The 26,770-nt window shown below is 46.7% G+C and overlaps 9 protein-coding genes across 9 annotated transcripts; 3 read left to right on the top strand and 6 right to left on the bottom strand.

The window, feature by feature from the left end:
* Positions 1 to 88: 88 nt before the first annotated feature.
* Positions 89 to 1,140, bottom strand: xanC (transcription factor xanC; the record flags this gene model as incomplete). The annotated part of the gene is made up of 3 exons (XM_057203971.1): positions 89 to 411; positions 468 to 959; positions 1,020 to 1,140. 3 exons carry the CDS (start codon positions 1,138 to 1,140, stop codon positions 89 to 91), a joined length of 936 nt encoding a protein of 311 aa, XP_057068044.1.
* Positions 1,141 to 2,771: 1,631 nt separating this feature from the next.
* On the top strand, positions 2,772 to 3,414 carry N7495_001300 (DUF4149 domain-containing protein; the record flags this gene model as incomplete). Its single annotated transcript, XM_057203970.1, has 3 exons — positions 2,772 to 2,858; positions 2,918 to 3,188; positions 3,254 to 3,414. The coding sequence occupies 3 exons, from the start codon at positions 2,772 to 2,774 to the stop codon at positions 3,412 to 3,414; spliced, it is 519 nt and encodes a 172-aa protein (XP_057068043.1).
* A 729-nt stretch (positions 3,415 to 4,143) lies between these two features.
* Positions 4,144 to 6,307, bottom strand: xanB (isocyanide synthase xanB; the record flags this gene model as incomplete). Its single annotated transcript, XM_057203969.1, has 2 exons — positions 4,144 to 5,666; positions 5,719 to 6,307. The coding sequence occupies 2 exons, from the start codon at positions 6,305 to 6,307 to the stop codon at positions 4,144 to 4,146; spliced, it is 2,112 nt and encodes a 703-aa protein (XP_057068042.1).
* Positions 6,308 to 7,436: 1,129 nt separating this feature from the next.
* Positions 7,437 to 8,144, bottom strand: xanA (isonitrile hydratase-like protein xanA; the record flags this gene model as incomplete). The annotated part of the gene is made up of 1 exon (XM_057203968.1): positions 7,437 to 8,144. One exon carries the CDS (start codon positions 8,142 to 8,144, stop codon positions 7,437 to 7,439), a length of 708 nt encoding a protein of 235 aa, XP_057068041.1.
* Positions 8,145 to 8,750: 606 nt separating this feature from the next.
* On the top strand, positions 8,751 to 10,104 carry N7495_001297 (fumarylacetoacetate hydrolase family protein; the record flags this gene model as incomplete). The annotated part of the gene is made up of 3 exons (XM_057203967.1): positions 8,751 to 9,096; positions 9,155 to 9,493; positions 9,560 to 10,104. The coding sequence occupies 3 exons, from the start codon at positions 8,751 to 8,753 to the stop codon at positions 10,102 to 10,104; spliced, it is 1,230 nt and encodes a 409-aa protein (XP_057068040.1).
* A 349-nt stretch (positions 10,105 to 10,453) lies between these two features.
* On the bottom strand, positions 10,454 to 13,027 carry N7495_001296 (putative C6 transcription factor; the record flags this gene model as incomplete). Its single annotated transcript, XM_057203966.1, has 4 exons — positions 10,454 to 11,516; positions 11,590 to 11,798; positions 11,882 to 12,134; positions 12,189 to 13,027. The coding sequence occupies 4 exons, from the start codon at positions 13,025 to 13,027 to the stop codon at positions 10,454 to 10,456; spliced, it is 2,364 nt and encodes a 787-aa protein (XP_057068039.1).
* Positions 13,028 to 13,701: 674 nt separating this feature from the next.
* On the bottom strand, positions 13,702 to 15,358 carry N7495_001295 (MFS transporter; the record flags this gene model as incomplete). The annotated part of the gene is made up of 2 exons (XM_057203965.1): positions 13,702 to 14,894; positions 14,950 to 15,358. The coding sequence occupies 2 exons, from the start codon at positions 15,356 to 15,358 to the stop codon at positions 13,702 to 13,704; spliced, it is 1,602 nt and encodes a 533-aa protein (XP_057068038.1).
* A 2,071-nt stretch (positions 15,359 to 17,429) lies between these two features.
* Positions 17,430 to 18,809, bottom strand: N7495_001294 (uncharacterized protein; the record flags this gene model as incomplete). Its single annotated transcript, XM_057203964.1, has 1 exon — positions 17,430 to 18,809. One exon carries the CDS (start codon positions 18,807 to 18,809, stop codon positions 17,430 to 17,432), a length of 1,380 nt encoding a protein of 459 aa, XP_057068037.1.
* A 3,522-nt stretch (positions 18,810 to 22,331) lies between these two features.
* N7495_001293 (phosphoribosylformylglycinamidine synthase) lies at positions 22,332 to 26,405 on the top strand (the record flags this gene model as incomplete). Its single annotated transcript, XM_057203963.1, has 1 exon — positions 22,332 to 26,405. One exon carries the CDS (start codon positions 22,332 to 22,334, stop codon positions 26,403 to 26,405), a length of 4,074 nt encoding a protein of 1,357 aa, XP_057068036.1.
* Between the last annotated feature and the right edge of the window lie 365 nt (positions 26,406 to 26,770).

Here is a 26,770-nt window from a genome sequence, read left to right as displayed (position 1 = left end):
ATGTAGATTCTCCATATTCATCACCTACCTTACCATAGAGTTGTCTCGCATGAATATACACTGAATCCGGAGATTATCAAATTCGCCATCAAGGGAAGATTCCACACGGAGAGCCGATTAATTTGTTCAACGGGTAGTCAGGAATATAAGATCTAGGCACGTTCCATGTTCTCGAATATGTTTGAGCAGAGGAGATACAATTTGTACTGGGGTCTTGACATTGGCATGCCATATTCAATGCATTCAGAGGTGTCGGGAAGTAGTCCCTCAGGCTGCTGCTTCCTGGCCATATAGCTGGACTACCCAAGCTCGAAGTAACTGATGTCGTAGTATCTGGAGGAACAACGACAATGATTTTTGATTGAGGCGAAACTGAGCTCAAGGCTTGAAGGATTTGAGGCAAGGATGTTTCTAGTAATGGACATCAGCGCCAGGGCTATGACTGAGGTCTGGAAAAGTGATCTCACCTGTTGCAACGTAATAAAGGGATTGATTCGTTGATACTGAAGGGAGGTTTTCCGATAGTGGCGAGCAGTTGCTTGATAACGAATCGTGAATGGAGCCTTCCTGGCTGCTCGCAGTTGGCAAAGGGAAACGAGGACTGTGGATCAGATCCGGCATAGAGGACGCTGGGAAACTTGGTTCGATATCAAATGAACCCCCATCACTACTATTCAAGGGGCTTCTAGGTAGAGTTGAAGATTGAGTAATGGCCGGCTGACTAGACCACGATGGGGAGGAAATTGTACATTGAGGTATGAATTGCGAGCACTCCGCAGGGAGAGGGGAGGGGTCATTTGAAATGCTATTAAAATCGGCATTTGAATGATATGAATGCCTCGTAGGGAGAAATGGAGGAGTGTATGTCTGATCCCAGCCATTCAGTGCAGCACTGGCTCTCAACTCATTCGCAATGACTCGTTCCTGCAGCTTTGCGATACGATCCCTGATCTTGCGGCCTGTTGAAAAGTTCAGCCTTGTACAACTCACGAATCAAATGATTATTTCTATCTACTCACGGTGATTTCTTTGAGAGAGACGATTCTGTAGTCGTCGTCTCTCGAGAGGATCCTGCTTCTGGCCAGGGCTTTCTTCGCTCTTAGGCGACTCAGAGTTACGCTCTGACACCGTTCTCTCCATTTTTTGACTTTGCTTCATTTGAAATACGATATTGTAAAAGCTTTCAGATCTAAAAATCCAGCATTCTCCTGTAATCAGCTTGGGAGATATCGAGTTGTTAAAGAGCCAACTTCGGCAATGAGATGCCGATAAGCATACGTTTATAGTACGCCTCTATCTCACCCATGCGCATTCTTCGTGAAAGAAGAGCTTCCAATCTCACTGTGACACGCACTTGTGCAACAGATTCCCCGGAGAGGTGGAGGGTGTGGAGAGGCAATAAGTCGGTCTGAAAAAAGGACAAGAGATAATGGTCTAGGAATTTAGCCGCGTGATAATCCCAGTGATTTAACGTTTCTCAACTGGGCTAAAACAGTGGAGAAGAGTAATCGGTGATTGACTTGGCTTCTTTCTTTAGCAAAGTTTGGTTTCACGAGTAGGGAGTGATCTGAGCCTAGTGTTGTGGTGATCCAGATTCTAAGCCTCTTTGAACTGGATCTCCGGCTACCAACGGTCTGGGATGTGGCGTTGTACATAAGTAGGACACAATGAGGCCTCGGACGTCCCTTTGGCCACCTTTTATGGACTTATTGCGGTGAGAGTTGTACGACCTCGCATCAGCTCATTAGCCTGGCTCTGATTACCAAGAGTTCCAGACCGCTGATCTTGAGAGTATGAGCCCCAGTCTGTAAGAAAACTGGTATTATTCTCACTGCTCAAGCATTTTCCAGAGCTTTCCAAATTTGATGATATCAGAACTTGCTCTATACCTGATATTATGATGATGTGCAGTGGTATAATCCTAATCCGACGACAAAGCCTCAATACATGCTTCTAACCGCCAAATGACCTGCCCTTGCCAAGCTCAAAGCTTACAAAAATAGTGACGATTCATCACAAAGCACTGACTGTACTCAAATTTCATTTCGAAGCTACATTCCTCGTTGAGATATGGAACCTTGAGCTCACCTGGGCATCTACAAGATTACGAGACCTCTATATTCCCCGAGAACTAAGCCAAGGAGTTAGATTTGAATTGAAGGAACGCTTGGAAGATGTTTCATATCAACAGAATCAAGTACATTCATATTTGAAAAAAAAAGAAAATGCTTAGATTGGCGAAAAGAATGAAGTCAACCATCAATCCTAAGATTGATCTCAATGTCCTTCAACATTTGAAAGGTCAGAAGTATGATTCCATAACCTTGTCTATACCTCATAGAATGTATTCACGGCCTCTCATCATCACACCGACTATTGTCCATACCTAGATACATGTGAGATTATGGTATTCAAGAAAAGACCGACCTACATTGTGCTACCAAGGCCAGGGACTTGGGTATCTGAGGGTTACTGTTGATGTCTATATCTGCTATATCATAACAGGCATTATCTACATAAGTGCTTACGGATTAATTAGTAATCTCGCAAAATAAATAATAAGCTGGGTAGCCTTGGGGTGTTGGGAGTCATTTCAGGCAGCCAATATTTGGTCCGGGGCTCGTTAGTTCGTCGGTGCAACCTTCCTTCATCATCACCCCGAAACCATCCCCCAAACTCACCTCGGCACCTTTGAAAATCTGAGCAACCATCACATTGGGCTGCCAGGTACCTATATCCAGACACTTCAAATTATTGATAGCTCCAAAGACATGGACGGTATCCTCAAGACGGTCGGCAACCTCCTGCCTTACCACCTTCTTTCCTACGGTACTTTACTAGGACTTGAGGTATTCCAGGTCGGTTTTTATTTCCTTTCTATACGTATCATCACAAAGAGTGACTCAACTGTTTCTAGAGTTTTGTCAACACCAAAATATGCTTCCAAGCACTCCCGATGCGCGAGTTCATCACTCTTCAGAAACGCCTATTTCCTGTCTATTTCAGCTGTCAGGTTGGATTGGCTGCAATCACAGCAGCAACGCATCCGCCCTACAGTCTCCTGTCGCTCGTGAAAGATCCATGGGGCGCAGGCCCGCTGGCAGTTGTTTTGACGACCGGTTGTTTGAACAGGTATGTTTACGGCCCGAGTACTACGACTACGGCACTAGTACGAAGAGCGCTTCATGGTAAGTTCCGGTCCCTTTTTGATGCCTAGCCAAGCACAGTCCAACTGATATGTGTTTGAACGTAGAAAAAAATGTCGACTCAGCGGATGAGGATGGAAAAATTCACACTGCGAATCGCAAGTTCGCTGTGAATCATGCCATGTGCATTCATCTGAACGCGATTGCGCTTGTGGCTACAGTCGTCTATGGCTTTTCGCTGTCTTCTAATCTCCTTGCTGGATTTTAGCCGTTGAAAAATAGCTCAAAACATAGAGTTTCTAATTGGTCAGCTTGCTAGGTAGCATGAATATGAATGGATATAGATAGATGTATCCGAAGGATGATGCATGTTGTTGCTTGGAAGTTTCCGCGGAAACCGCGGACTGCACAGGATTTTGGAAAATGCATCAAATAAAACCAAAAAATGAGAATGAAATATCACGTCATGAGAAAATTACCAAACTTCCAACTTCGGAACTTTCCAAATTTGAAAATTTGAAAATTTGAAAATTCATATCCACGGATAGAGTGATCCCTTTAGATTGCAGGTGTACAACCTACCTGGAGTTCACTACCTTCACTCACACCCAACTCGGGAATCCTCAGGAGACAAGATCAAAGAATCCAAAAATCCATCTTCTCGTGGTGCAGACAACTCGCTAACGCCTAGTAGCTGAGTTGTAGGAAACGTACGTGTGTACTAAATACAATTTTAATTTATAGACGGGATTTCCTGGAAGTCACTAGTTACCGATGATATTGATTCAAATATTCAAGATTTTGACAAATGAACGTATTCTATTCAAGACTAGCCCGTAAGCTACTCTCACGCAAATTTAGTGACAGTCTGGCCTGCCAAAAGATCAACTAACTAGTTGATAGACGACTGGCGACAACATCTGAAACAATCTGGTAAAGAAAATACAAATAATCCTGAGGTCATAAACGGCTAATCCAATCTGAGCTCAAGAAGTATCTAATCGAAATGAATGCGCCATAATTCCCGATCACAGTCATTGATATATCCAGTGCGCGTATGCAACATAGCGGTATTATCGCTGATCAACAAATCACCTCTTTCCCACTCGAAGCGAAGACAGACACGATGGTCATATACACCGTGATCAATAACTTGCACCAAACTGTTATCGTCGTTCTCAATAGTCACTTCACACGTCGAAAATTTGGTCTTGGTGGAGTCCCATGGCTGGTGCCAACGCATACATGGTAGACCGGAGACAGGGTGTTTCACTGTAAGAGGAAGATTTTCCATCTTCGCATCCCAGAATCCATCATTATCCATGCGCCAAGTGATCTTTTCAAGACGTTCGGCTGTCCATGGTAGCGGGAGATACCGGAAAAAGAGCCGAGAGCTAGCAAACAAAGTGAAGCCACTCCCCTTGGGTGCTGTGGCGGGACAAGTGAAGAATTGGTAACCAGGTGGATGCTGGACTTTCTTTATCTCGCCGGTCTCTGGATCTGTCACATCCTCGAACTTAAACATGCCGTCAAAGTGCATGGGCATGGCTTCATTCGAGGTGACATTGTTGCCCATTTTGTCAGAGCGTCCAGCGTCGCGGACCTTCTGGATGATACCAAAGCTCCATGGGAGAATGACACCCATGTCAGATGCTGCTTTGACATATAGATCTTCTTCTAGGGTCTCTGCAAAGCCACGAAGAATCACAGGGGACATTACGTTGGACAGCTTTCGGACCTTGTGCATGGGGATATCCCGAATAGAGGGTGGGGGGTTGACCCCGTCGATGTCGGCAGGGCTAATGATAAGACCGCACGGGTATAGATGCTCAAATTTAACGGAAACTCCATCCGCAGACCAGTTGAAAAGATCCGATTTCTCGCGGAAAAAGTATGGCTGTCCGTTCTTGTAGATCAAATCATGCGTCTCGCGCACATCTTCGGCATGGGTAGTTCGATATGATCCGTCAAGTCCGACAGCCACAGATGCATGCCATGGTGTAAATCCCAGAGCTCCACGCTTCTGTGGAATAAGAGACACTGACAGTTTTTTTTCACCGGCTGATTCGTGGATTGATAGTCGCACGTAATCCTTACGGTTGGCTTTGATGGCAGCCGCAAACATTTTACCGCGGACAATCATCTTGCGGGCAGTTTGGGAGATCTGTTTCTCTCGTGCACGCTTGGACATCGAAAGATTCTCTCCTTGATGGGCAAGATCCTTCGTCAAAAACTTGATATACCCTCGATATGTGAGACAGGTATCGTTGTCGGTCTTGATTGCCACATCGGCATCAAATGTCGGGTCGCCGAAGACATACGTAAGTTCGCGACGAAGACAGGAGGCATGGGAAAGATAAAATGCTTTTGCAGCTTCTGGAGTTTCGTGCACAAACCATGGATGCTCCAGTAGCTCGAAGAGGCGGATGAATTTCACATGGCGGAAGTCTTTCTCCACGGCCATTCGTCGTAAACCCTCACCATACTCCCATACAGTCTCATCTGGGACACCAAGAATATCTGAAAAAGATTAGTAAAACCATTATGAGTGGTATTGAGTATATTTACTTACCATTGTATACCAATCCATCCGAGCTGATGTATACATTGGCGCCCGGTCCATATACCTGAGCGATGTTCTCACACAACCCGTTCAGATGAGCAAGCGCCAACTCCTCGCCAAAATCAGGCAAAGTACCGAGTACCTTGTCACGCCCATTTGGAGATTTGAATGGAAAAGCTGGCAGGATCATGCGAATAGGTTCCTGCTTCCCGACCTGTTCAACGACAGTGGAAACAAAAGACTCGAGCCCTTTCCAGCAGCCACCATTTTTCTCGTAGTCAACACCATAACTTTCAATTACTTTTAATACCTCAACGGCCATGTTGCGAGTTTTGGTAGCTTCAGAATCAATAGTAGGAGTGGCGGTGCCATTTCGAGAAATCTGCTCATATGTCGTAGAGGCATTGCCGTTTGCGGAAATGCCCTGGACCTCATATTCCAAAGATTCGGAACGTGGACCCACGTGTCCAGCAGAATTGATCGGTGCCTGATCGACGAGATCGGCTGGGATTTCTTTGGAATGAACGATTCCATTCTTGGTGGGTTCTTCCACGTATAGGACCGAGGCCATGTCCGCAATAGGCGCTAGAGCAACCATCGTGACTGGAGTAATTTGAATTACACCAATTGTTCCTGAAGTGTTTCTAAGCTTCCAGCTTTGGAATGGTGCGATGATAAGTTATCTGAGAAATGAAGCGGGTATTGAGTGTAACAAGATGTTGCTTTCCGTGTTGATTCGGCTTTTTTAAACCGTTCTCGAAAATGGCACAACGACACATTATATACAGAGTCCTGAACTCACAACACTTTCCAAGACGGTTCTTCGAGCAGCTACAAGACTCAGCCGGATGACTGTATCATTTACAGCGGACTCAGACATCGGACGTGATGTTGAACCTAGAGAAGTGGAGGGATGTAAGTTCATTTGCCCTGTACAACTTGGCCCAACGTCTCCAGTGGCCGTGACTGTCTTGCTTAGCGAAGAACCAAGGACAACTAATCATCATGAAAGGAAACAAAGTAGGACTATCCAGGTTTGCACGGAGATACATGTCTATCATGACGCTAGACTTGTCAGATTCGTCCAGGATATCAAAGTGACATGATTTAAGGTGTCTCGATGGTGTCAGCGAAATTCGTATAAAGGTCCGGGATAACGGAATGTATGGCACTCTCCACAATTCTGCAAGCCTAGAATGTCTCGAAGTAGTCTTCTCAGATGACTAGATACAGACGGACTTTACCGAGAAATCTTCACAAGCCTCTTCGGGTCGGCTCGACAACCTAGCTTGCAGAGTAAGAAAGCTAAACTTAGACTATTCACGACCTTGATGGTACCTCGTGTTAAGTGTAACAAAGGTCATATGAGCACTCGCTATAATAATTCTTATTCAATTGACTCTGGATCGGTAAAGAAGTCGTTATTCTACCTAGAAATTGGCTTAGACAAAGTAGTTCGGGATTTGCTCAGGTATCAGACGCAACGTGGTATAAAGTATGAGTCAACATCCATGGATGTCACGCTAGTTACATAGATACACAGTAATCTTATAAATGGATTGGTCTAATTGAGACGCCATTGACATGACAGACTTGCATTGAGGGTGTACAATTTAGAATCTTACATCCGATTGACTGGTAATTTTCCGGAAAGTAGGTACCGAGCCCTGAACAGGGGGCTAATTCAGATAAACATTTAACCATATACCTAGATATATCACTAGTAGCTATTTTAAGACCCAATCATACTCCATGACTCGGGCCACAAACGCTGCCATCTCTGCACCAGCCAGCTCGTGTACAATGTGAAAAGTAGCGTCGAGACCTGAGCTAATCCCTCCAGCTGTAATGACTTGTACAGCATTTCTCGGGAGATAACCCCCATTCACGTAGCGTTTGTGCACTACATTCGTTGGTGGATCGCCCTTGTCTTTCTTGTCGTTGAACCTGGCACATATTTCTCGAAGCGAATCGACAGCTCGGTGGTGAGTAGTAACGGTCATCCCAGACAGAAGGCCCGCACCGCCAAGTAAAAAGGCCCCAGTACAGATAGAGAAGAGAATTCGGGGTCTCTGGGAAGATGGCAGAGGTAGAGCTGCGAACTTGCGGATGAAATCCACTTCTGGCGAGTTATTCTCGAGAAGAGGGCTAACCACAGAGGGTGGCCCTCCAGGTACAACTAGCAAGTCGTACTCCGCAAGATTCTCAGCGGCATCAGCCAGCATCTTGTCAGCCTTTACTGTCAAAGAGCTAGCGGCGCGGATAGTAGAAGTCTGGGCAATGACTTCAATTGCAAACATTCGATCAGGATCATCCGGATTGCGGTTATGCAGGACATGACACAGGACCTCCATTGGGCCAGTGAAGTCAAGAATATCAGCCCCATGGAAAACCAACACTCCGACCTTGTAGTATTGTTTTTCAGTAGAAGACATAGTTTTGAATATACTCGTATAACAGGATGTGACTCTAGAACAGCGATATTCAAGTTTACTGTTTGAGGATAGAACTTATCAAGGGAAGAAAGGCAGATCAGCTTGAAGACATCCAAATACGAGATGAATTAAGTGCCACCATCTGGCATCACACCGAGACTGTCCTACATTTAGTTTCTAGATATGAGCCGATTTGAGGATATTGATGACACATTCAAGTGTAGGGGGTCATTATCTGGTCTATTCTAGACGGTAAAGCGGTGAATGATTCTGGTCCACTGTTAGCAGGGGATCCCTTGTATCTCCACTTTATGCTTGACTAAGGCCTAAGGGTATCTCAACTACTAGTAAGGTCGAACACTTTATTATCTTTCCAGAAGGCAAGCCTGGACTTAATGCTTGTGATGAAAAAAATCATGTACTCCGAGATGGAATTAGGGCTTTATGGATTCGCATCGATCCCCAGGTATCAAGCCCGCTCTACAACTTCGGTATCCGAAGGCGGGGGATGCATATTTCCCAGCTGCAGATGAAATAGGACCTCATTTAAATCAAATCTCCCGACTTCTGCAACCTGTCAATTGATTCATTTTAGTAGACTTCATTATGACATCCCCCGAGTATAGCAGCCACTTCTCTATCGCCAATATCCCATTTGGGGTGGCATCCTCTAAGAATCATCCCCAGCCACAATGCGTAACTAGGTTGGAGAATACTGTCATCTTCCTTTCTGTGCTACAACGAGCTGGTGCTTTTTCTCAAATCTCCAGCCTTCCTCAGGGTGTCTTCGACAAGCCATCACTCAACGACTATGCTGCACTGGAAAAGTCCACCCTGCGCGAAGTACGTAAAGTACTTGAAGTCGTGTTGACAGAGGCACTTCCAGCGGATAGCACCGAGGAAATTGGTGCCGTTACTCTTCATCTTCCCGTTACTATCGGTGGCTTTACCGGTATGTGCCACTTAGTACTCGTCTCGGGTGCATGGATCTGACCCTTCGACCATAACAGACTTCTCATGCAGCCTAAACCACATGAAGAATGGCCGTCGAGCTATTCTCGGTGATGACACTCCACCGCCTGGGTTCTTTCACTTCCCAATCGCGTACAATGGACGTGCCAGTACGATATTCCCCTCTGGCACTCCGATTACTCGGCCCCATGGCCATTTCTACGATCGTACAGTGTCATCAGAGCAGAAACCTGTTATCTACGCCCCGTCACGGACAATGGATTGGGAGCTGGAGATGGGTGTGATTATCGGCAAAGGAGTGCCCCAATTGCAGGGATTGAATGCGAAAGATGCTGATGAACATATTTTTGGCATGGTTATTCTGAATGACTGGAGCTGTGAGTCCATCTTTAGTGCTGCGGTTTCAGGGCTTTGGGATGGGTACTAACCAGGTGCCTTTTCAGCGCGTGATATTCAGGGTCTTGAAATGGTTCCTCTTGGCCCGTTGAACTCGAAAGCTTTTGGTACAAGTATATCTCCATGGGTGATCACCCTAGAGGCTCTGCAGTCGTTCAAAGTACCGGGTACTAAGCATGAGATTCCCATCGCCAGTCACCTTGAGGATGAGACTGAGTCTTGCTATGCAATAAATCTGCAGGTAGAGTGGATTGTCGATGGCAAGGCAACTGTTGTGAGTCAGTCGAAGGCACAGGATTTGCATTGGAATGGACGTCAAATGTGTGCACATCTTGCAAGCACTGGAGCCGATCTGCGGACTGGGGATATCCTAGGCACTGGAACAGTCAGCGGTATGACTGATGGGAGTCTAGGCTGTCTACTGGAAATCACCAAGGCTGGAACGGAGCCTGTGGCCTTAAGCGATGGTTCGGAACGGCGCTTCTTGCAAGATGGAGATGTGGTTCGTATGACAGGTGTTGTCGGGGAGCCTGGCTCTGGTGTCGGATTTGGGGAGTGTGTGGGCGAGCTCCTACCAGCACGACGTGTGTAGACTCCCGAGATTTCCAAGGTTGGTAGTCAAATCTTCAGGCAATCAATGAGAGCGGTTTTTGCATGTCAGAGGTCTCAAAGCAACAAGTTTAGGTCTTAGAAGTAGTTGATCTGTAAACCTTGGAAGCATCATATTCAACAGAAGCTGGAAATAGACAATAAATAGACAACGTAATATCCACGAGTTCATTACCAAATATGTATCCTTTTTTTCCAAATTACCCCAAAACACGCTTTGAAATCTCGCAATGTCAAACGAAACAAAAAACGAATGTGACCTGGTAAAATGCTCCGATTTTCCATGTAGTATATGCGATATGAAACAACATGATCAATAAACCTCATATCTTCTAGTCCCAAAGGGGTGGATGAATATATTCCGATGCACGATCAAGGAGGTTGGGTATTGACCACTCGCCACTTCCTGAGCTCTCTGGAGTAGGAGGTGGGAGGGAGCTAACACTAGGTGTCAGGGCTGATGCTGTTGGAGGAACAAAGCCGCCGTGTGCAACGTGAATGGAGTTCTGATTAAGCTGTGGTGGGTATGCAGCAGGACTTCGTACACTTCCAGGCCGCGGCGGCAGATTCCCAAATGCTGTGAGAAGTTTCTGCAAAGCGCGATGGGTTTTGGCTAGCGACTTGGCCCACTGTGAAGAAGTTTCCGGGGCATTGCCCGCAGGGAAATTTGAGTCGGTGGTATTTGTGGCGCCTGTGATTGGATCGTAGGTGGTTGGAGAGGTCATGTTGTTTGTGCCGCCATTGACTCCGTTGTTGCTATATGCCTGTTCACTGCTGGCTCGTTCGGCAATTATACCTTCCAATTGTCGTAGAAGTTCCCAGACATTCGGATTGGACTTCGACTCTTCGACAACAGCTAGAAGAAAAGCGGAACTGATTGCTCGTTGTAACGCAATCCAGGATCGGGATGCGACGGGGCTGATGTTGTGCATTTCAACATAGGCCTCTACAGTTACCATCAGGTTAGCCACGCAGTCTTCGCGCATACTGGAATTGCTCGGGCCAGAGGTATTGGCTGTCAGCTTGAGTGCAGGTCGACAAAGCTCGGAAGAGAAATAGGAGGAGTGGAGTTTAAGCACAACACGCTCCAGATGATCTTTTGATGTCGTACACCATTGGCTTTCCCGCAGATATGGCTTGGCTTCGTTCATGACTTTTTGAATCCTTTCTTTGTAGCCCTGGAAGTTTTCAAAGGTCATTTGTGAATGCGCACTGAGCATTCGAGTGCGAACAACTTCCAAAGCCAATGACATGATGCGGGAGAGGGTTTCAAAATAAGTGAGATCACCCGGTCTATACCCATCTAAGTATGCGATATCTGGCTGGCTCACCGCTGTAGTGGAAGGGCGGTCATAGGAAAGCGAAAAATGGCTGTCTTGCCATGCCATAGACCACCTACGGAGAAACTTAAGTTAGATACGCGATTTAAGACCCTCAAAAAGAGGGGAAGCAATTCAGGTACCCTTACCAAGTGTGTCGCCGACGGTATCGCTCAGCTGGTGAGAATCTGCTTGATTCCACATGCAGGCCCAGCGCTAAGCCCATACGAAGAGTCATGCCCAACAGCACATATGAGATTCCAGGATTCATGTTATAAGACAATACATTTCCAATGACCAAAAGCGTTTGGATGGCTTCAATTGTGGGCTGGGATAGAAAATTGGTCATGCGAAGACACTGATAAGAACAGCACACTCAAATCAAATCAAAGTCAGCAAACTTGATCAGCAGATTTGCTTTTTCTGTCACTTACCATATACCTGAGAAGTCAATTCTCTCTCCTTGCTGCCCATGTTGGATGACTGGCAACCAGATGCTAAAACGGCGAACAATAGGCCCAAATAGGCGACGCTTACTCCAAATGGTGGTTGTGCTGCGTTGGCTTCCTTTCGGTAAATTCCACCAGATGCTGCTCTGCTCTGCATGAGTAGCTCGAGTGTGTTCTCAAAGGCTTCGACATCTTCAAGGACGGGGTAAATGGCTCCTGCGATGTCCTTGTAGTAGAAAAAGAACCTGGGGTACAATGTTAGATGACGTCATCATCGAATGATAGAGTAAAAAACTAACTCTCTGCATTGTTGATCAATTGGAAGTGCGCTGCAGACAGCGCTAATATCAAACGATGACATATCTGTCGACCACAGGTCAACAAACGGATAAGTTGCTGATTCATTATCGAGTCCTAACTTGGGGAGTATTCCACCCTCGAGGAGTGCCTGGAGTTGATCGGACCCCGACTTATTGTTCAATATATACGCCAGGACCGATCGTGATCCTAAATGGACGGTACCCTGGCCAAGAGTGTTCGCCGCATGAATGCCCTCGCGTTCGGGTGAAGCATTCTTTGACCGGGAACTTGCATCCCCACTCTGTACACTGCCGGAGTCTAAAGCAGCGGGTGTTTCCTCGGCCCGTTCAAGACCCATGCGCAAAGACGATATGGTGGACTCCATTTCGCGCAGGCGGTTGCGTACATTGTCCCATTCGTCACGAGCGATTGATACACGGGCGCCTGGGGTGATGCCACTGTCGCGAATCGGAAAGGGCTCTGTTTTCACATGTGATGGGGTTCCCTCGTAGCTATAGGTTGCTTGCTCTGTCATGGATGATGCAGAAGCAGCACCAATTGGGCTCTCCGTTAGAGCCTGTGACCGCTTTTTGGAGGGTCTTTCGTAGGAGCAGAGATCAGCATGATCACGCTTGACACATCCATCGCACGGCAAGTTTCGATCGCACTTCACCTTACGCGCATGGCACGGGTAGCAGGCTTTCGGTTCTCGAGCCTTGCGCTTCGTGCGAATTATGGCGTCCACTTGAGCCTGGGGCAAGTCGGAAACGGTTTTGTTAGGCCCAGACCCTATTTCAGCCGGAGAATATGAATTTGACGGAGGGTAAGGTGATGCCATCGTGTAAGGATTCTCTTCCGGTGTTGATCTTCTTCTGTTGGGCTTGTCGGCGTCAACTAGTTAGTGTGCGGCCGTCACGGATTTAAGCAGGAATTTAAACGCGATTCGGGAACTTCTGCGGTCAGAGACCTTTATATAATGTGAATTGCTCGAAATTAATATATCCTTCTATTCACTCCGGTTGAAACGGCATTGTGGGCAAGATGATTGTTTCGAATTACAGAATTGATTGGGAATGGCGAGCGAGTGCCCTCGTCGATTCACGTGACCTAGTTATCGTCTATCAAGAATCTAGAATTCAACAATCGCTAATCTAAGAAATTCACATTTTACCTTGATCATTGCAATGCTGGAATTTGAATATTTGATGCAAATTGTAATTCATTAAATTTAAATTTTATGTCTATGAAATAAGAATGGGTATGTATCTAGATTTTAAGCCGTTCTCATGCGATGCATCCAATCGTCAACGTTCAGGCGTCACAAAACAGCAGGAAAACACACAAGGGAATATAACCATTAAAAACCACACAAAAGCAACACCAAAAACGGAACCACCAAAAACGGAATCACCAATAAGGATATGTTGCTCGGAGAGAATCTCTGCAAACTTAGGCATCACGCTTTTGCCTCCCCTCGATATCTATTAGTATTTAAATTTTAGGCTTTGTAATCTAAGCCTTGATAGCCTGCTCCTCATCATCACTGAAAGCGAACCTGGAGAAGGAGCGAATCTTTGCCCCCCAGAAGTAGAAGACGTATGGGATGGCACAGCATGCCAATGCAATGAAAGCGAGTAGAGAGCTGGCCCATTGGTAACCTAAGCGGTTGTACATCTGATTGGTAAACAGGACAGTGGAGGCACCCCACATGGATCGGATGAAAGTCTTGGCTGCGAGAGCAGATGCAGCCTGGTGCTGGTAGGTGTCAACCAGGTAGTTGTTGGCGGAGTTGTAGAGGAAAATGAAGCCAAAACCAACGGGCCATCCTCCCATAGCGGGTCCAAGCCAATGAACATGAGGGTAAGAGGACCAGGCGAAGATGAAGAGACCAATAGGAACTGACCAGCAAGAAACCATCATGGGAATCAGACGCATCTCAGCAGGGGGCTTGCCATTGTACTTGGCAACAAGAGTGAGGTAGTTCTTGTTGACTATTGGAGCACAGGCGGCACCCATAAGTACACCGACGGCCAGGGGAATGAACATGAGACCAGTCTTGGAGGCACTCCATCCCTTGCCATCCTGGTAAACGATGGGGAAAGCAACGAAGAACATGTACAGCAAACCGTAAAGAACAGACATGTAGATGGAGATCAAGAAGACGATGGGCTCGAGGAAAAGGAGCTGGAAGGGGCGCCAAAGGTAGATGCTCAGCTTCTGACCAAGAGGGCGGGGGTCAAGCTCGGCTTCGGTGGTGTACTTTTCATCGTTCTCGGCCTTACGGAGCTTGGCAGCGCGCTTGCGGAGGAGGATGGGGGCATATGTTTCGGGGACAGTGAAAGTAACCAAAGCCCAGGCGCAGAAAGCGAGAATAAGTTGCAGCCAGTAGAGCCATCGCCAACCGCAGTTATCGAAGAGGTAACCACCAACAAGGGGACCAATGGCAGGGCCCATGAAGGGAGCAGCACTGAAAGCTGCCATGGGAACACCACGCTCCTCGTTCTTCCACATATCTGCCAGGGTACCACCGACCAAAGTCATAGGGGCACTGAAGGCAATACCGTCGATCAGTCGGCAGACGATCAAGGTACCAATGTTCTTAGAAACAGCACAGGGAATAACAAAGATGACAGCAATTCCCAGAGTTATAGCATATAAAGGACGACGTCCAACCATCTCGGACAGGGGGGCGAAGGCCATAGGGCCTAGAATAATGTCAGTCTTAGAATAAGATGTATACTTATATACGAATAAACTTACCGACGCCAAATCCAATGACAAAAACGGTGACAACAACCAAGCTGACCTCCATTGAGACATTGAATGTCTCTACCGGACCAGGAAGACCGGAAGTGATAACACTACTGCAGAAAGCGACGACGAAACAGGTGAAGGCAACAACCATTGTGCAGTACCATTTATATGCTTTGGACCAATTCTTTGGGTTCTCGGGATCATCGATGTGGAAAGTGACCAGCTTCCATTCCTCCAAATTGCCGGTGACATTGGACTTGATAGGTTTGATGATTTCTCCTGCTGCTGTCTCTGTGGTATATTCTTCAAGATCGGCATCGTCGGTGACCTCTCGGACGGGGAGGTCAAGATAGTCAGGTTGTTCGAGAACGGGCCCAGTATGGGAGCGGAGCTGATTTGAGTGGGAGTTCTCCATGGTTTTAGGTGTGGAACCAATTGAAGTGGAACAGTGCCCAGGCGTATATTGATTGATACTTAGTGCCCAGTCGATTAAGTATTAAATAAGTAACACAGAAGTGTCTTTGAGTTGACAAATATATCGACCAGGACGAGATCAGGCGTTTATATAACCACATGGCATTCCATGGTTAGACTTGGCGTTCCCTTGAATTCTGACTATTTGGCCTCAGGAAAGAATATGCAACCAATGAATACTCTGAAGTCCTACAAATTTGATCTCGGGAACCGCCCCACATAAAAGCTACACTGCCGCATTGGGAAGTAAATTGTGGATAGGCTAGCTTGATATGGAAGTATGCAACGAGAGTACCGATCGAGGCGGCCCGCTTTGCTCAGCTATGACATCGCCTATCTCACAATTATTTGTAGTGGATTGAATCAATGGTTCTACTTTGTAGTTATTCCCTTCTAGAAGAACTCATTAAAGTTTGATCTACTGTGTCAACAAAATCTTCAATTCAAAGTTCTAACTAGTTATGGAACACAATTTAGGTACGCTACAGTCATGAGGTCTAGACTTGGAATGAAATAGTTAATGATAGTGGTAGGAGTAGATATGACGACTGGACCACATTTTGATCTTGGCGTGATGTGATATACCAAGTATTAGGCGTCAATAGTTCAAACATGGTGCCACATATTCTACAAGCGCCACGAGTTCAACGGGAAAGACATGTGTTACATGATCCCCCAGGAACCACAGAGGGGCAAGCCGAGAGCAAATTCCACAGGAATGTGTTACATGATCAGGAACCATAGAGGGGCAAGCCGAGAGCAAATTCCACAGGAATGTGTTACATGATCAGGAACCATAGAGGGGCAAGCCGAGAGCAAATTTCACAGGAATACATGTTTTGAAGGACTATACTAGTATACAAATTAGTATGGTCTAGATGGATAAATGGGTGGGTCTACAAAATCAAACTGTGTTTTTGTTTCACCTAGAATCCACTGTTATTTGAGAATTAAAATCCCAAACGAGCCGCCACCACAGGCGAGCCGCCACCCCAGAACACCATAGTAAACGCGAAAAAATTGAATATCACATCTCAACAACCATAACCCTGATATAATTTAAATATCCAGTGAGGAATAACGATAAGAGTTTTCACACAGAATCAGTTCATTTCAACTAAATTAAATAAATATATGATGGTGGTATCATAAATTACGGTGTAATTTATCTATTTTAGCTTTAAGTACACTCTACTCGATCATTTCCTAATCCTTCTTTCTATATATTTATTTCATCAACTACAAATAATCCGAATTCAAGATTTGGAATCATTTCAACTGGTGGTTGTTGAAATATGATGTTCAATTTTCTCGAGTTTACTATGGTGTTCTAGGATGGCGGCTCGTTTGGGATTTATTTACTTTATGGATTAAATGGTTTAGTAGTCTTCGGTGAGTCTTCGGTGAGTCTTCGGCGAGTCTTCGGCTCTTTCGGCAGCCCTTAATTTCACTGCCAACCAATTACAGTCAATCTTCAATCCGGAGTATGCTACCATTTAAGGGGAAAACGGTTCTTCATAAGGTTTTCCGTTCTTTCCAATCGCGGAATTTCTCGATCTGCGGCCAACCTCAGTAAGGAAAATTCTGTGGTCTAGACCTGAAATCCTCTGTTTATGGGTCCTACTCCAGATTTCAAACTTGAACTCCATGGGTCTTTTGTGACTTGTCAATGGTATGAATTACGGGTAAGGCTACAGCATAGATGTAGCCCTGCAGGGATTGTGGCTGAATGTGTTTCGACGTGTGGCTGAGAATCTAACAGCGTGCCGGACCAGTAGATTTGGACGTGGACCTGAGATGACCTACCTAGGTAGTTAGGTAGATAAATTCACCTGGGCAGATACCGGGCCTGACCCTGAGGTGACATTAAGCAACAGCGATGACTCCAATATCCAAAATATGCACTAACTCACCTGGATAAAGCCCTCAAAGGTCGAACTATTTATATGTGTTTTCAAGGTTGTTAACTATCTAAGTATATAGATGATTCAAATGTTCAAAATTCCAGTTCTTTACAAATCCATCATATCTAGCACGCTGCTGGTGTAGTTCCACAGCACCGTTGAGTAGTCTGTGCAGAAAGTGTATCCCGTATAATAGGTGCTCTGCTCTCCCTGTAGTGCATATAGCTTCCTATAGAATCCATCTCTGACGTCATCAACAGACACGATAAGCGTTTCTGGGGAATGGCTTGCAAAAGCCGCGATTTCGGGCTCCGCTGAAGTGGAGAAGGTGCCAGCCGTGCTCATACGTTTGAGATCAGACCTGATCAGGTCCCTAGCTTCCTCGGCTGTAAAGTTGCCTTCGGCCACAATCTTAGCCATGAAGTAACCCGGAACACCCGAGTACTCAAAGGCCCAGATAAACGGTGGCAGCGGGAGACTACCAGGCTGGTTGTTCGGATCTGTGTTGACGACGTTGACGAAGTCAGGAATATTGGTATTGGTGACCGCAGCAGCATAATAGTTTTTGTGACCCCATTTGGAGAATAGCTCGGATTCCTCTGTGCGAAGATCAAAACCACTCATGCTATCAGTGGTAGGAGGGAAAGTGACCAGGAGCTTCTTTGCTTGAATGAGTTTGCTAGTTCCATCGGTGCTCTGGATGACCATCTCCACGCCGGTGGCATTGCGCTTCATTTGGGACACGGTTGTGTCGAAGAAGATGTTCTCCTTACCAATGTATTCAGTTGCTTGGCTGAATAGCTGCCCCGTTCCATTCTTCGGCCTAATGTACCCACCATTCAGCAGTGCATCGATATGGACGATGCCAAAGTTCTGGATGACATAGATCAACGGGGCTTCAAGAAGATCTCCCACGTTCTCGGCGAAGGTAAAAATTAGCTCTAACGCCCCTTGCAGGGCATGCTTTTCAACGAATTCTTTGAATGGCCGGAGAAGGACCTCGGGAACTGGATCTGGGAGCGTGTAGAGTCCAGTCGATAGATAGTCGAATTGTTCAATTGCAGCACGATAAAGAACAGCTGCCGCAACAGTCTCCAAGATGTCTGCACCAGGTGCCACTGTCTTACCCGTGTTGAAATTGACACTGTGAGACAGGATGGTGCCAGGGAGAAGGATTTCATAGTCAACATTAAGTTGAGCGAAGAAGTCCTTGGTTTTTGCGTTGTTGAAATACCCTTCAACTCCGTAATTGATATAGCTTCCGTTGGGGAGGTATAACGTCTCAGCATGACCTCCCAGAGATGACTTCTTCTCAACAAGCGCTACACTGTGCCCTTGTCCATTTAGCTGGACAGCAGCGAACGTACCGGTGGAACCACCTCCAAGAATGGCGACATCACGGGTAATGATATCTTCAGCCTTGAAAGCTCGGTGTATATGCGTGGCAGCTGCCGCCGCTGCCAAGTACAAGAGGCTTGTTAGATACATGTATTATAATTAGGTCAACAGTGATGGTATCGTGCTGCACTGGATAATTAATTAAGTTAAGACCTGCCTGCAGGGGGCTCATATCATCTTGTAATTATATGCCAACAAATCCTTTCGACCCATATTATATGCTGATCAGGGGTAAGACTTCCCGCTACCATTATGTGGCTTTTCTTTACTTCTGAAGTCACCAATCAGTTTTATTAAAAATTAATAAGCTTATTGATTTGGAACGTAGAAATGAAGTTAGAGACTAAGAGAAAATATTACGGAGAGAGAGGGGGGGATCTATCCTTGATCAATGATCCACAAAGGATTTCAGTGAATCAATGGCAATTAACCACCGAGGCTGGAGGTGAGATTTTCAGGGCTAGATCCAATTTAATTGTGAGATTGCTCTTTCTAAGGCACACTAGTTAGTACTGTGTAGCAAGTATGATTTTAACTCCCAGATCTTGATAGTTCAATATGCTAAGGAAAGACCGACCCACTTGGATCTGGAAGCCTAACAAACTCCGTGTAGGGTATTCCGCTAAGGTGGCCCCTGAATAAGTAGAGTGAGTATTTGTAGAGTTGGTAATTTGATATTTTCTCTGCCGATGTTTCTCTTTACAAATATCTCCAGGGCTGTACTATCTCCACGATGTTTATTCAGAACAGGCTATTGTCGCCCATAAATTTGTATGAAACGACAAGAGAATTTATTTATCTTCTTTATACCAGTTGGTAAGGAGATAGGCCCAGAGATGGTAACAGTTGCGAGACCGACACCAATCATACATCTCTCGAGCACAATCTTGATGGAGATGCTTCTTAAATAGAATGCCATTGATATCAGGAACCAGAAGATGGAGATTACAATGTTGGCAGAATATACCTGAAGTGACGTTACGCTCCTCTTTGGTTCTGACCGAGTACCGCGTGAGGGACACTGACTAGGGCCTATATTTTAACACTAGTACATGCTTAGATCAACATAGCCAAAATGATCTGCTTTTGATCAATATAGGTAAAGTATCAAGATCAAACTCAAAGTCCTGGTTAAGAGGTTGATTCATTAGTTGATTCCAGCTCAAGAGATGTGTAGTAACTTTATCCCAATCATCGCACTGAGAGAACACTTCTTTATATGACGCTGGCAAGTCTTCTTCCTCTTCCCTTGCTTATTAAGTTATTAAGATCAAGTTAATCAACAAAAATGTGATTATGGTAAATAGAGCGAAAGAAATGTACTTGATAGTAGTTGTATCCGAATCAGACTTAAAAATCAAAGGAGTTGTTTACCTACTTAAATAACTATCTAAGTAAATATTTTAAATATTTATTAAGTTAAATACGTTGTGAGACTAGATTTCGATTATTTAGTAACTAACGTGCGTCACGGTTGACCGAGCGTCCCGGTTGGCCGAGCGACACCTCAAAATATTTACCCCGAAATCGACCCTCCTTTTTCTAACACCAACAATGCCTCCAATTCGCACTCAAAAATCGAAAGATTTGGAGCAGCAGGAGAGTAAAGTCTTATTAGCAATTCAGGCTATTAAAGATGAACGATACTCCTCTGCTGCTGCCGCTGCTCGCGCCTTTTCAGTTCCTGTCTCAACTTTGAAAGCGCGAATCCAAGGTCGCAAATCGAAGGCCATAACTCGCCATTCTCGCCATAAATTCTCTAAAGGTGAGGAGAAATCGATGGAAAAATGGCTCCTTGATATGGACGCTAGAGGATTCGCTTTTTCGCATGAAATGTGCCGAAATATGGCGAATCTGCTCCTCCGCGCCCGCGAAATTGTCCCCTCCGACACCCCCCCTAAAGTTGGCAAAAACTGGGTGACAGGATTCCTTCAACGCACCGAATCTCTTCATACGCGAAAATCTCGGGCGCTTGATATCCAGAGGGCGCAGACAGAAGATCCACAAGTCATCCAAGGGTGGTTTAATCTCGTCCAGAATATAGTCACAAAATATGGTATCCTTTCAGAGGATATCTATAACTTCGATGAGACTGGATTTGCGATGGGTGTTATATCTTCAGAGTATATTATATGCTCCTCAGATTACCATGGTAAACGAAGGCTTCTTCAAGCTGGAAATCGAGAGTGGGTTACTGTTATTGAGACTATCAACGCCCAAGGTGTTGCGCTTCCGCCCTATATCATCCTAAAAGGGAAACATTTTATGGAGCGTTGGTTTGACCATCTACCCCCTAAATGGTCACTAAACACTAGCCCAACTGGTTGGACTACAAATCCAATGGGTCTAGATTGGCTGAAAAGCCACTTTATACCTAATTTGGTCCAGAAAGGGAGATATATTCTGTTGGTTTTAGATGGTCATTCTTCGCATCGTACGCCAGAATTCGACCAACTATGCGCGGACAACGATATTATTTGTCTATGTATGCCAGCTCATTCATCCCATCTATTACAACCTCTTGATGTAGGATGTTTTTCGGTGCTTAAAAAGGTATATGGAGGCCTGATTAGTGCTGAAATACAGAATGGAGTGGATTCTATTGATAAGGATGATTTCCTCCAAATCTATCCTTATACACGCAAAGCAACATTTAAAGCATCTACTATAGTGAATAGCTTCAGGGGCGCTGGTTTAGTACCCCTGGATGCTAATCATGTTTTAGAAAAGCTGAATATCATGGTCGAAAACCACCCTCAAGACCCCCCTTAAGACCCCCCCTCACGACCACCCTCAACGCCCTACTTCTTTAAGCAGCAGTGACTTAAATCGGCCTTGGAGCTACTCAAAAGTCCAAAAATCGAATTCTGCTATCAAGAAAGAACTCGAATCTTCCTCAGGAGCTTTAACTTCACCTCTAAAACGACAAATTTATCGGTCGCAAGATGCGCATACTCAGATGGCGATTCGGATGATGATGATGATGGAAGACCGTATTCAGCGATTGGAGAATACTGCGAAGAGAAAGATAAAAAAGAGAGCGGCTAGCAAGAAGCACAGAGGCCATGAAGGGAGTCTTCGGAGTTTGGAGGAATTGCAGCAAAGCGTGGTTGCTCAGGAGAATGGTAGAGTTGAATATATATCCCTAGAGGATGCTCCTGGACAACCTATAGAAGATGTTCCATTGCCTACTTTACCTACTATTAGGCGACTCGTCACCTGTTCAGGTTGTGGAACCAAAGGCCATATATATACCCAGTGTCCTACACGCGTTAAATAGATAATTAATTCATGTTTTGGTGTTAAAAGTTGATGTTGAAAATCTTAGATTTTTTAAGTTCCAAATGCGTCGCTCGATCAACCGGGACGCTCGGTCAACCGTGACGCACGTTAAATAACAATTTTGAATTTATTAGTAACAAGGCTTGGCAAGATCGAATTCGATTTGATAGGCACGTGACCCCATGGATAAGCGGCCGTAATCGGCTTAGGGCGGGGACCATTCCGTTTTTTGCAAAAAAAAAAAGTCAAGAGTCATCGCGGGGAACCTCTTTACTCAAGCCAAACTTGAGAGGTCCTCCTTTTCTAGAGGGAGGCTTTTACTTCTTCACCATGTCTTCCACCGATTCATACCTTGCCATCCCGGGCTCGGTGGCGTTCTCCCGCTCGCGCGGAAACGCCATTGCTGCCAGTCTGGGTGTTAAAGACGTGCGGGCCCAATGGGTTCATTACGTGCATACTTCCCAGGCCTTGGGTGAATTCCAGCGCTCTGTCCTCGAGCAACTACTTCAATATGGCGACATAACCGATGTACCTCCCACTTTCACCTCTGACGACGGTCAATTCGATACCTTCTATATTTTCCCCAGAACTGGAACTATCTCACCGTGGAGCTCCCAGGCTACTGGTATTGCACAGGTATGTGGCCTGCGTCAGTCCGTGAAGCGTATCGAGCGAGGAATGAAAATTTCTTGTCTTCGTAATGGAACCGAGGACTACAAGGCCGGATATATGGATCTCATTCACGACCGTATGACCCAAATCATCAGCAATGACGAGCCTGATCTGAACTTAATGTTCTCCGAACACGCTCCTCAACCTCTCAAGACTATCTCTTTGCAAGGCAGAGACAAGTCCCCAAAAGAAATCCTCCAGGAAGCCAACAAGGAATTGGGTCTTGCCTTGGACGACTCTGAAATTGAGTACCTGGCTGAGGCCTATGGCCCCAACGGAGCTATTGCTCGTGACCCCACTGATGTCGAGCTGTTCATGTTTGCGCAGGTCAACTCCGAGCATTGCCGACACAAGCAGTTCAATGCCTCATGGGTGATCGACGGTAAGCCAATGCCCAACAGCCTCTTCGCTATGATTCGCAACACGCACAAGAAACACCCGGAGTTTACCGTCAGTGCCTACAGCGATAACTCTGCTGTTATTGAGGGTAGTGAGGCTGCTTTCTGGGCTCCCAGCTCAACCACTGGGGAGTGGACACACACAAAGGAATTCGTACACTTCTTGGCCAAGGTTGAAACCCACAACCACCCTACTGCCGTTTCTCCCTATCCAGGAGCTGCAACTGGCTCTGGTGGAGAGATCCGTGATGAGGGAGCTACCGGTCGTGGTTCTCGCCCTAAGGCGGGTCTTTCAGGCTTCTGCGTGTCTGATCTCCTGATTCCTGGGCTGAGACAACCGTGGGAGCTCGATGTGGGCAAGCCAAACCACATCGCAAGCAGCTTGGACATTATGCTCGAAGCACCCATCGGTAGTGCCGCCTACAACAACGAGTTTGGCCGACCCATCACAACTGGTTACTTCCGTACCCTTCTTACCGAGATTGATATCGGCAATGGCCAAAAGGAAGTGCGTGGATACCACAAGCCTATCATGATTGCTGGTGGTGTCGGAACTGTCCGTCCTCAGCACGCCTTGAAAAACCCTGACATCGTCAAGCCCGGTTCTTATCTCGTTGTGTTGGGCGGTCCCGCCATGCTTATTGGTCTTGGAGGAGGTGCTGCTTCTAGTATCACCTCTGGTGAAGGTTCAGCTGATCTTGACTTTGCCAGTGTGCAGAGAGGCAATGCCGAAGTCCAGCGCAGAGCCCAGGAGGTGATCAATGCATGCGTCGCTATGGGCGATGCCAACCCCATTAAGTTCATCCACGACGTTGGTGCAGGTGGTCTGTCCAACGCTCTCCCTGAGCTTATTCATGACTCTGGCTTGGGTGCCACTTTCGAGCTCCGGGAGGTTGAGAGTACTGACAAGAGCATGAGCCCCATGCAAATCTGGTGCTGCGAGGCCCAGGAGCGATATGTTTTGGCTGTTGGAGAGGAGGGCATGAATAAGTTCACCGCTATTTCTCAGCGTGAGCGCTGTGGCTTCTCGGTTGTTGGCCGTGGAGGTGCTTCTGAGGAGGAGAAAAGACTTATCCTTCTCGACCGGGATTCCAAGGAGTACCCTAAACCCATCGACCTGCCCTTGTCTGTACTATTCGGCAAACCACCACGTATGACCAGAACTGTGGATTCGCGCAAGCTGACTCTGCCTGCTGTGGATTCCAGTCTGACAAAGTATCTTCCTTCGCTCTCGTCGAAGGTTGAACTGGTCAACGAGGCTGTTAATCGCGTGTTGTCGCTGCCTTCCGTCGGCTCTAAGTCCTTCTTGATCACCATTGGTGACCGAACTGTGGGAGGTCTTACTGCCCGCGACCAGATGGTTGGAAAGTGGCAAACCCCCGTTGCTGATGTTTCCGTGACTGCCACCTCGTTGCTTCAAGGAGTCAAGACTGGTGAGGCCATGGCTATGGGTGAAAAGCCTACCCTGGCTCTCATCTCTCCTGGCTCTTCAGCACGTATGGCTGTTGCCGAGTCTCTCATGAATCTTGCTGCCTCCGATTTGGTGGACCGCCTGAGCCGTGTGAAGCTTTCTGCAAACTGGATGTCTGCTAGTAGCCACCCTGGCGAAGGTGCTGCTATCTATGAGGCTGTTGAGGCCATAGGTCTAGATCTGTGCCCTAAGCTCGGTATCAGCATTCCCGTTGGAAAGGACTCCATGTCCATGAAGATGAAATGGAAGGATGAAGCTTCGAACGAGGCTAAGGAAGTCACAGCTCCTATGTCTTGTGTAATCTCTGCCTTTGCCCCGGTTGGTGATATCCGCAAGACTTGGACCCCAGCTCTCCGTGACTTTGAGGATGTTGGAGAGACTGTGCTCATGTTTGTCGACCTTTCCTTCGGTCGCAAGACCCTTGGCGGTTCTGCTCTTGCTCAGGTCTTCAATGAAGTTGGTACCGAGTGCCCTGACGTTCGCGACGTTGACATCTTCCGAGACTTCTTCGATGCCACCCAGTGGCTCCAGGAAGCCGGCATTGTCCTGGCTTACCATGACCGCTCTGACGGTGGTCTTCTCACCACTCTCGCTGAGATGATGTTCGCCGGTCGCTGTGGTGTCGAGATCATGCTGGACAACATCTGCTCCTCCTTCCACACCCAAGACGTTATCCAGTGTCTCTTCAACGAGGAGCTTGGTGCCGTCTTCCAGGTCCGCAAGCAGGACGAGATCAAGTTCCGCTCTTGCTTCGCAACCTGCGGTCCCCCTGCCGGATTAATTCACAAGATTGGTCGTGTCTCTGCTAAGCCCAAGCAGGACCTTGTCATTTACCACAAGGCTTCTCTGGTATACCGTAACACCCGCTCAAACCTCCAGCAGACCTGGGCCAAGACCTCCTACCACATGCAGAAGATCCGTGATAATGCCGAGTGCGCTGAGCAGGAGTACGAGAACATCCTTGACGACGTTAACCCCGGTATGTCGTGGAACCCAAGCTTCGACCCCAAGGACCGTGGACTGCCCTTGATGACCAGCCTCTCTGCATACTCTCCCTTCAACAACAAGCCTCGTGTCGCCATTCTTCGTGAACAGGGTGTGAACGGCCAGGCCGAGATGGCCTTTGCCTTCCAGACTGCCGGCTTCGCTGCCGTGGATGTCCACATGACTGATATCCTCTCTGGTCGCATCTCCCTGGCTAGCTTTGCCGGTCTCGCCGCTTGTGGTGGCTTCTCGTACGGTGACGTCCTCGGTGCCGGCCAAGGTTGGGCCAAGTCTGTGCTACTGCACGAGAACACACGTAAGGAGTTCCAAGCGTTCTTCGAGCGTCCTGACACTTTCGCCCTTGGTGTATGCAACGGCTGTCAGTTCCTATCTCGTGTGAAGGAGCTGATCCCTGGTGCCAACCACTGGCCTAGCTTCGAGCGCAACTCCAGCGAGCAGTATGAGGGCCGTGTCTGCATGGTCCGAGTCTCTGACCCCGACCCGTCCAGACCCAGTGTCTTCTTCCACGGCATGGATGGCTCTGCCATGCCCATCGTTGTCGCTCACGGCGAGGGACGCGCTTCGTTTGCTCATGGTGCTTCATCCGCCGATTTCATTCGCGAGGGTCTTGCTCCCGTCCGCTACCTTGACAATGCTAGCCTCAAGCCGACCATGCGTTACCCCTTCAACCCCAACGGCAGCCCTCAGGGTATCGCTGGTGTGCGTAGCCCTGACGGTCGTGTTCTCGCTATGATGCCTCATCCCGAGCGTACCATTATCAATGGTGTTGCTAGCTACCTGCCTCCAAACGCTGAATCTTGGGGTGAGGTCGGTCCTTGGGGTCGCATGTTCTTCAGCGCCAGACGTTGGGTGGGCTAAGTCTGATCTTTACTTGTTTTATATTTGGCTCTTTGCTACGCTATCTTTTTTTTTTTTTTTTTGTCTATAGTCTGGGTTTCAAGGGAATGGAAGGGTAACCGTCATGTTGAAAAAGCATTTACGAAACAGAGTATATTTTCAAATATTTTAAGCAATGTTATGCTCTTTTTCTACAAAGATATATAACCTTGGAAATTTACACATCAATGCAGTAAATTTTTCCTGTTGAATTGTATGATTATAACGGATTATTCCTTTCTGAGGTTTCCGGTCGTAGTATATGCAGGTATATTCAAAAAAAAAAAAAAAAAAAAAAAAAAAAAAAATTAAATTTGAGAGTTGTCACCATAGATTCGTAATGGCAT

Source organism: Penicillium taxi (assembly GCF_028828555.1).
Source record: "Penicillium taxi strain IBT 34144 chromosome Unknown utg000001l_segment0_segment0, whole genome shotgun sequence".
NCBI classification, from domain to species: Eukaryota; Fungi; Ascomycota; class Eurotiomycetes; order Eurotiales; family Aspergillaceae; genus Penicillium; species Penicillium taxi.
This window is presented reverse-complemented; position numbering and strand designations above follow the sequence as displayed.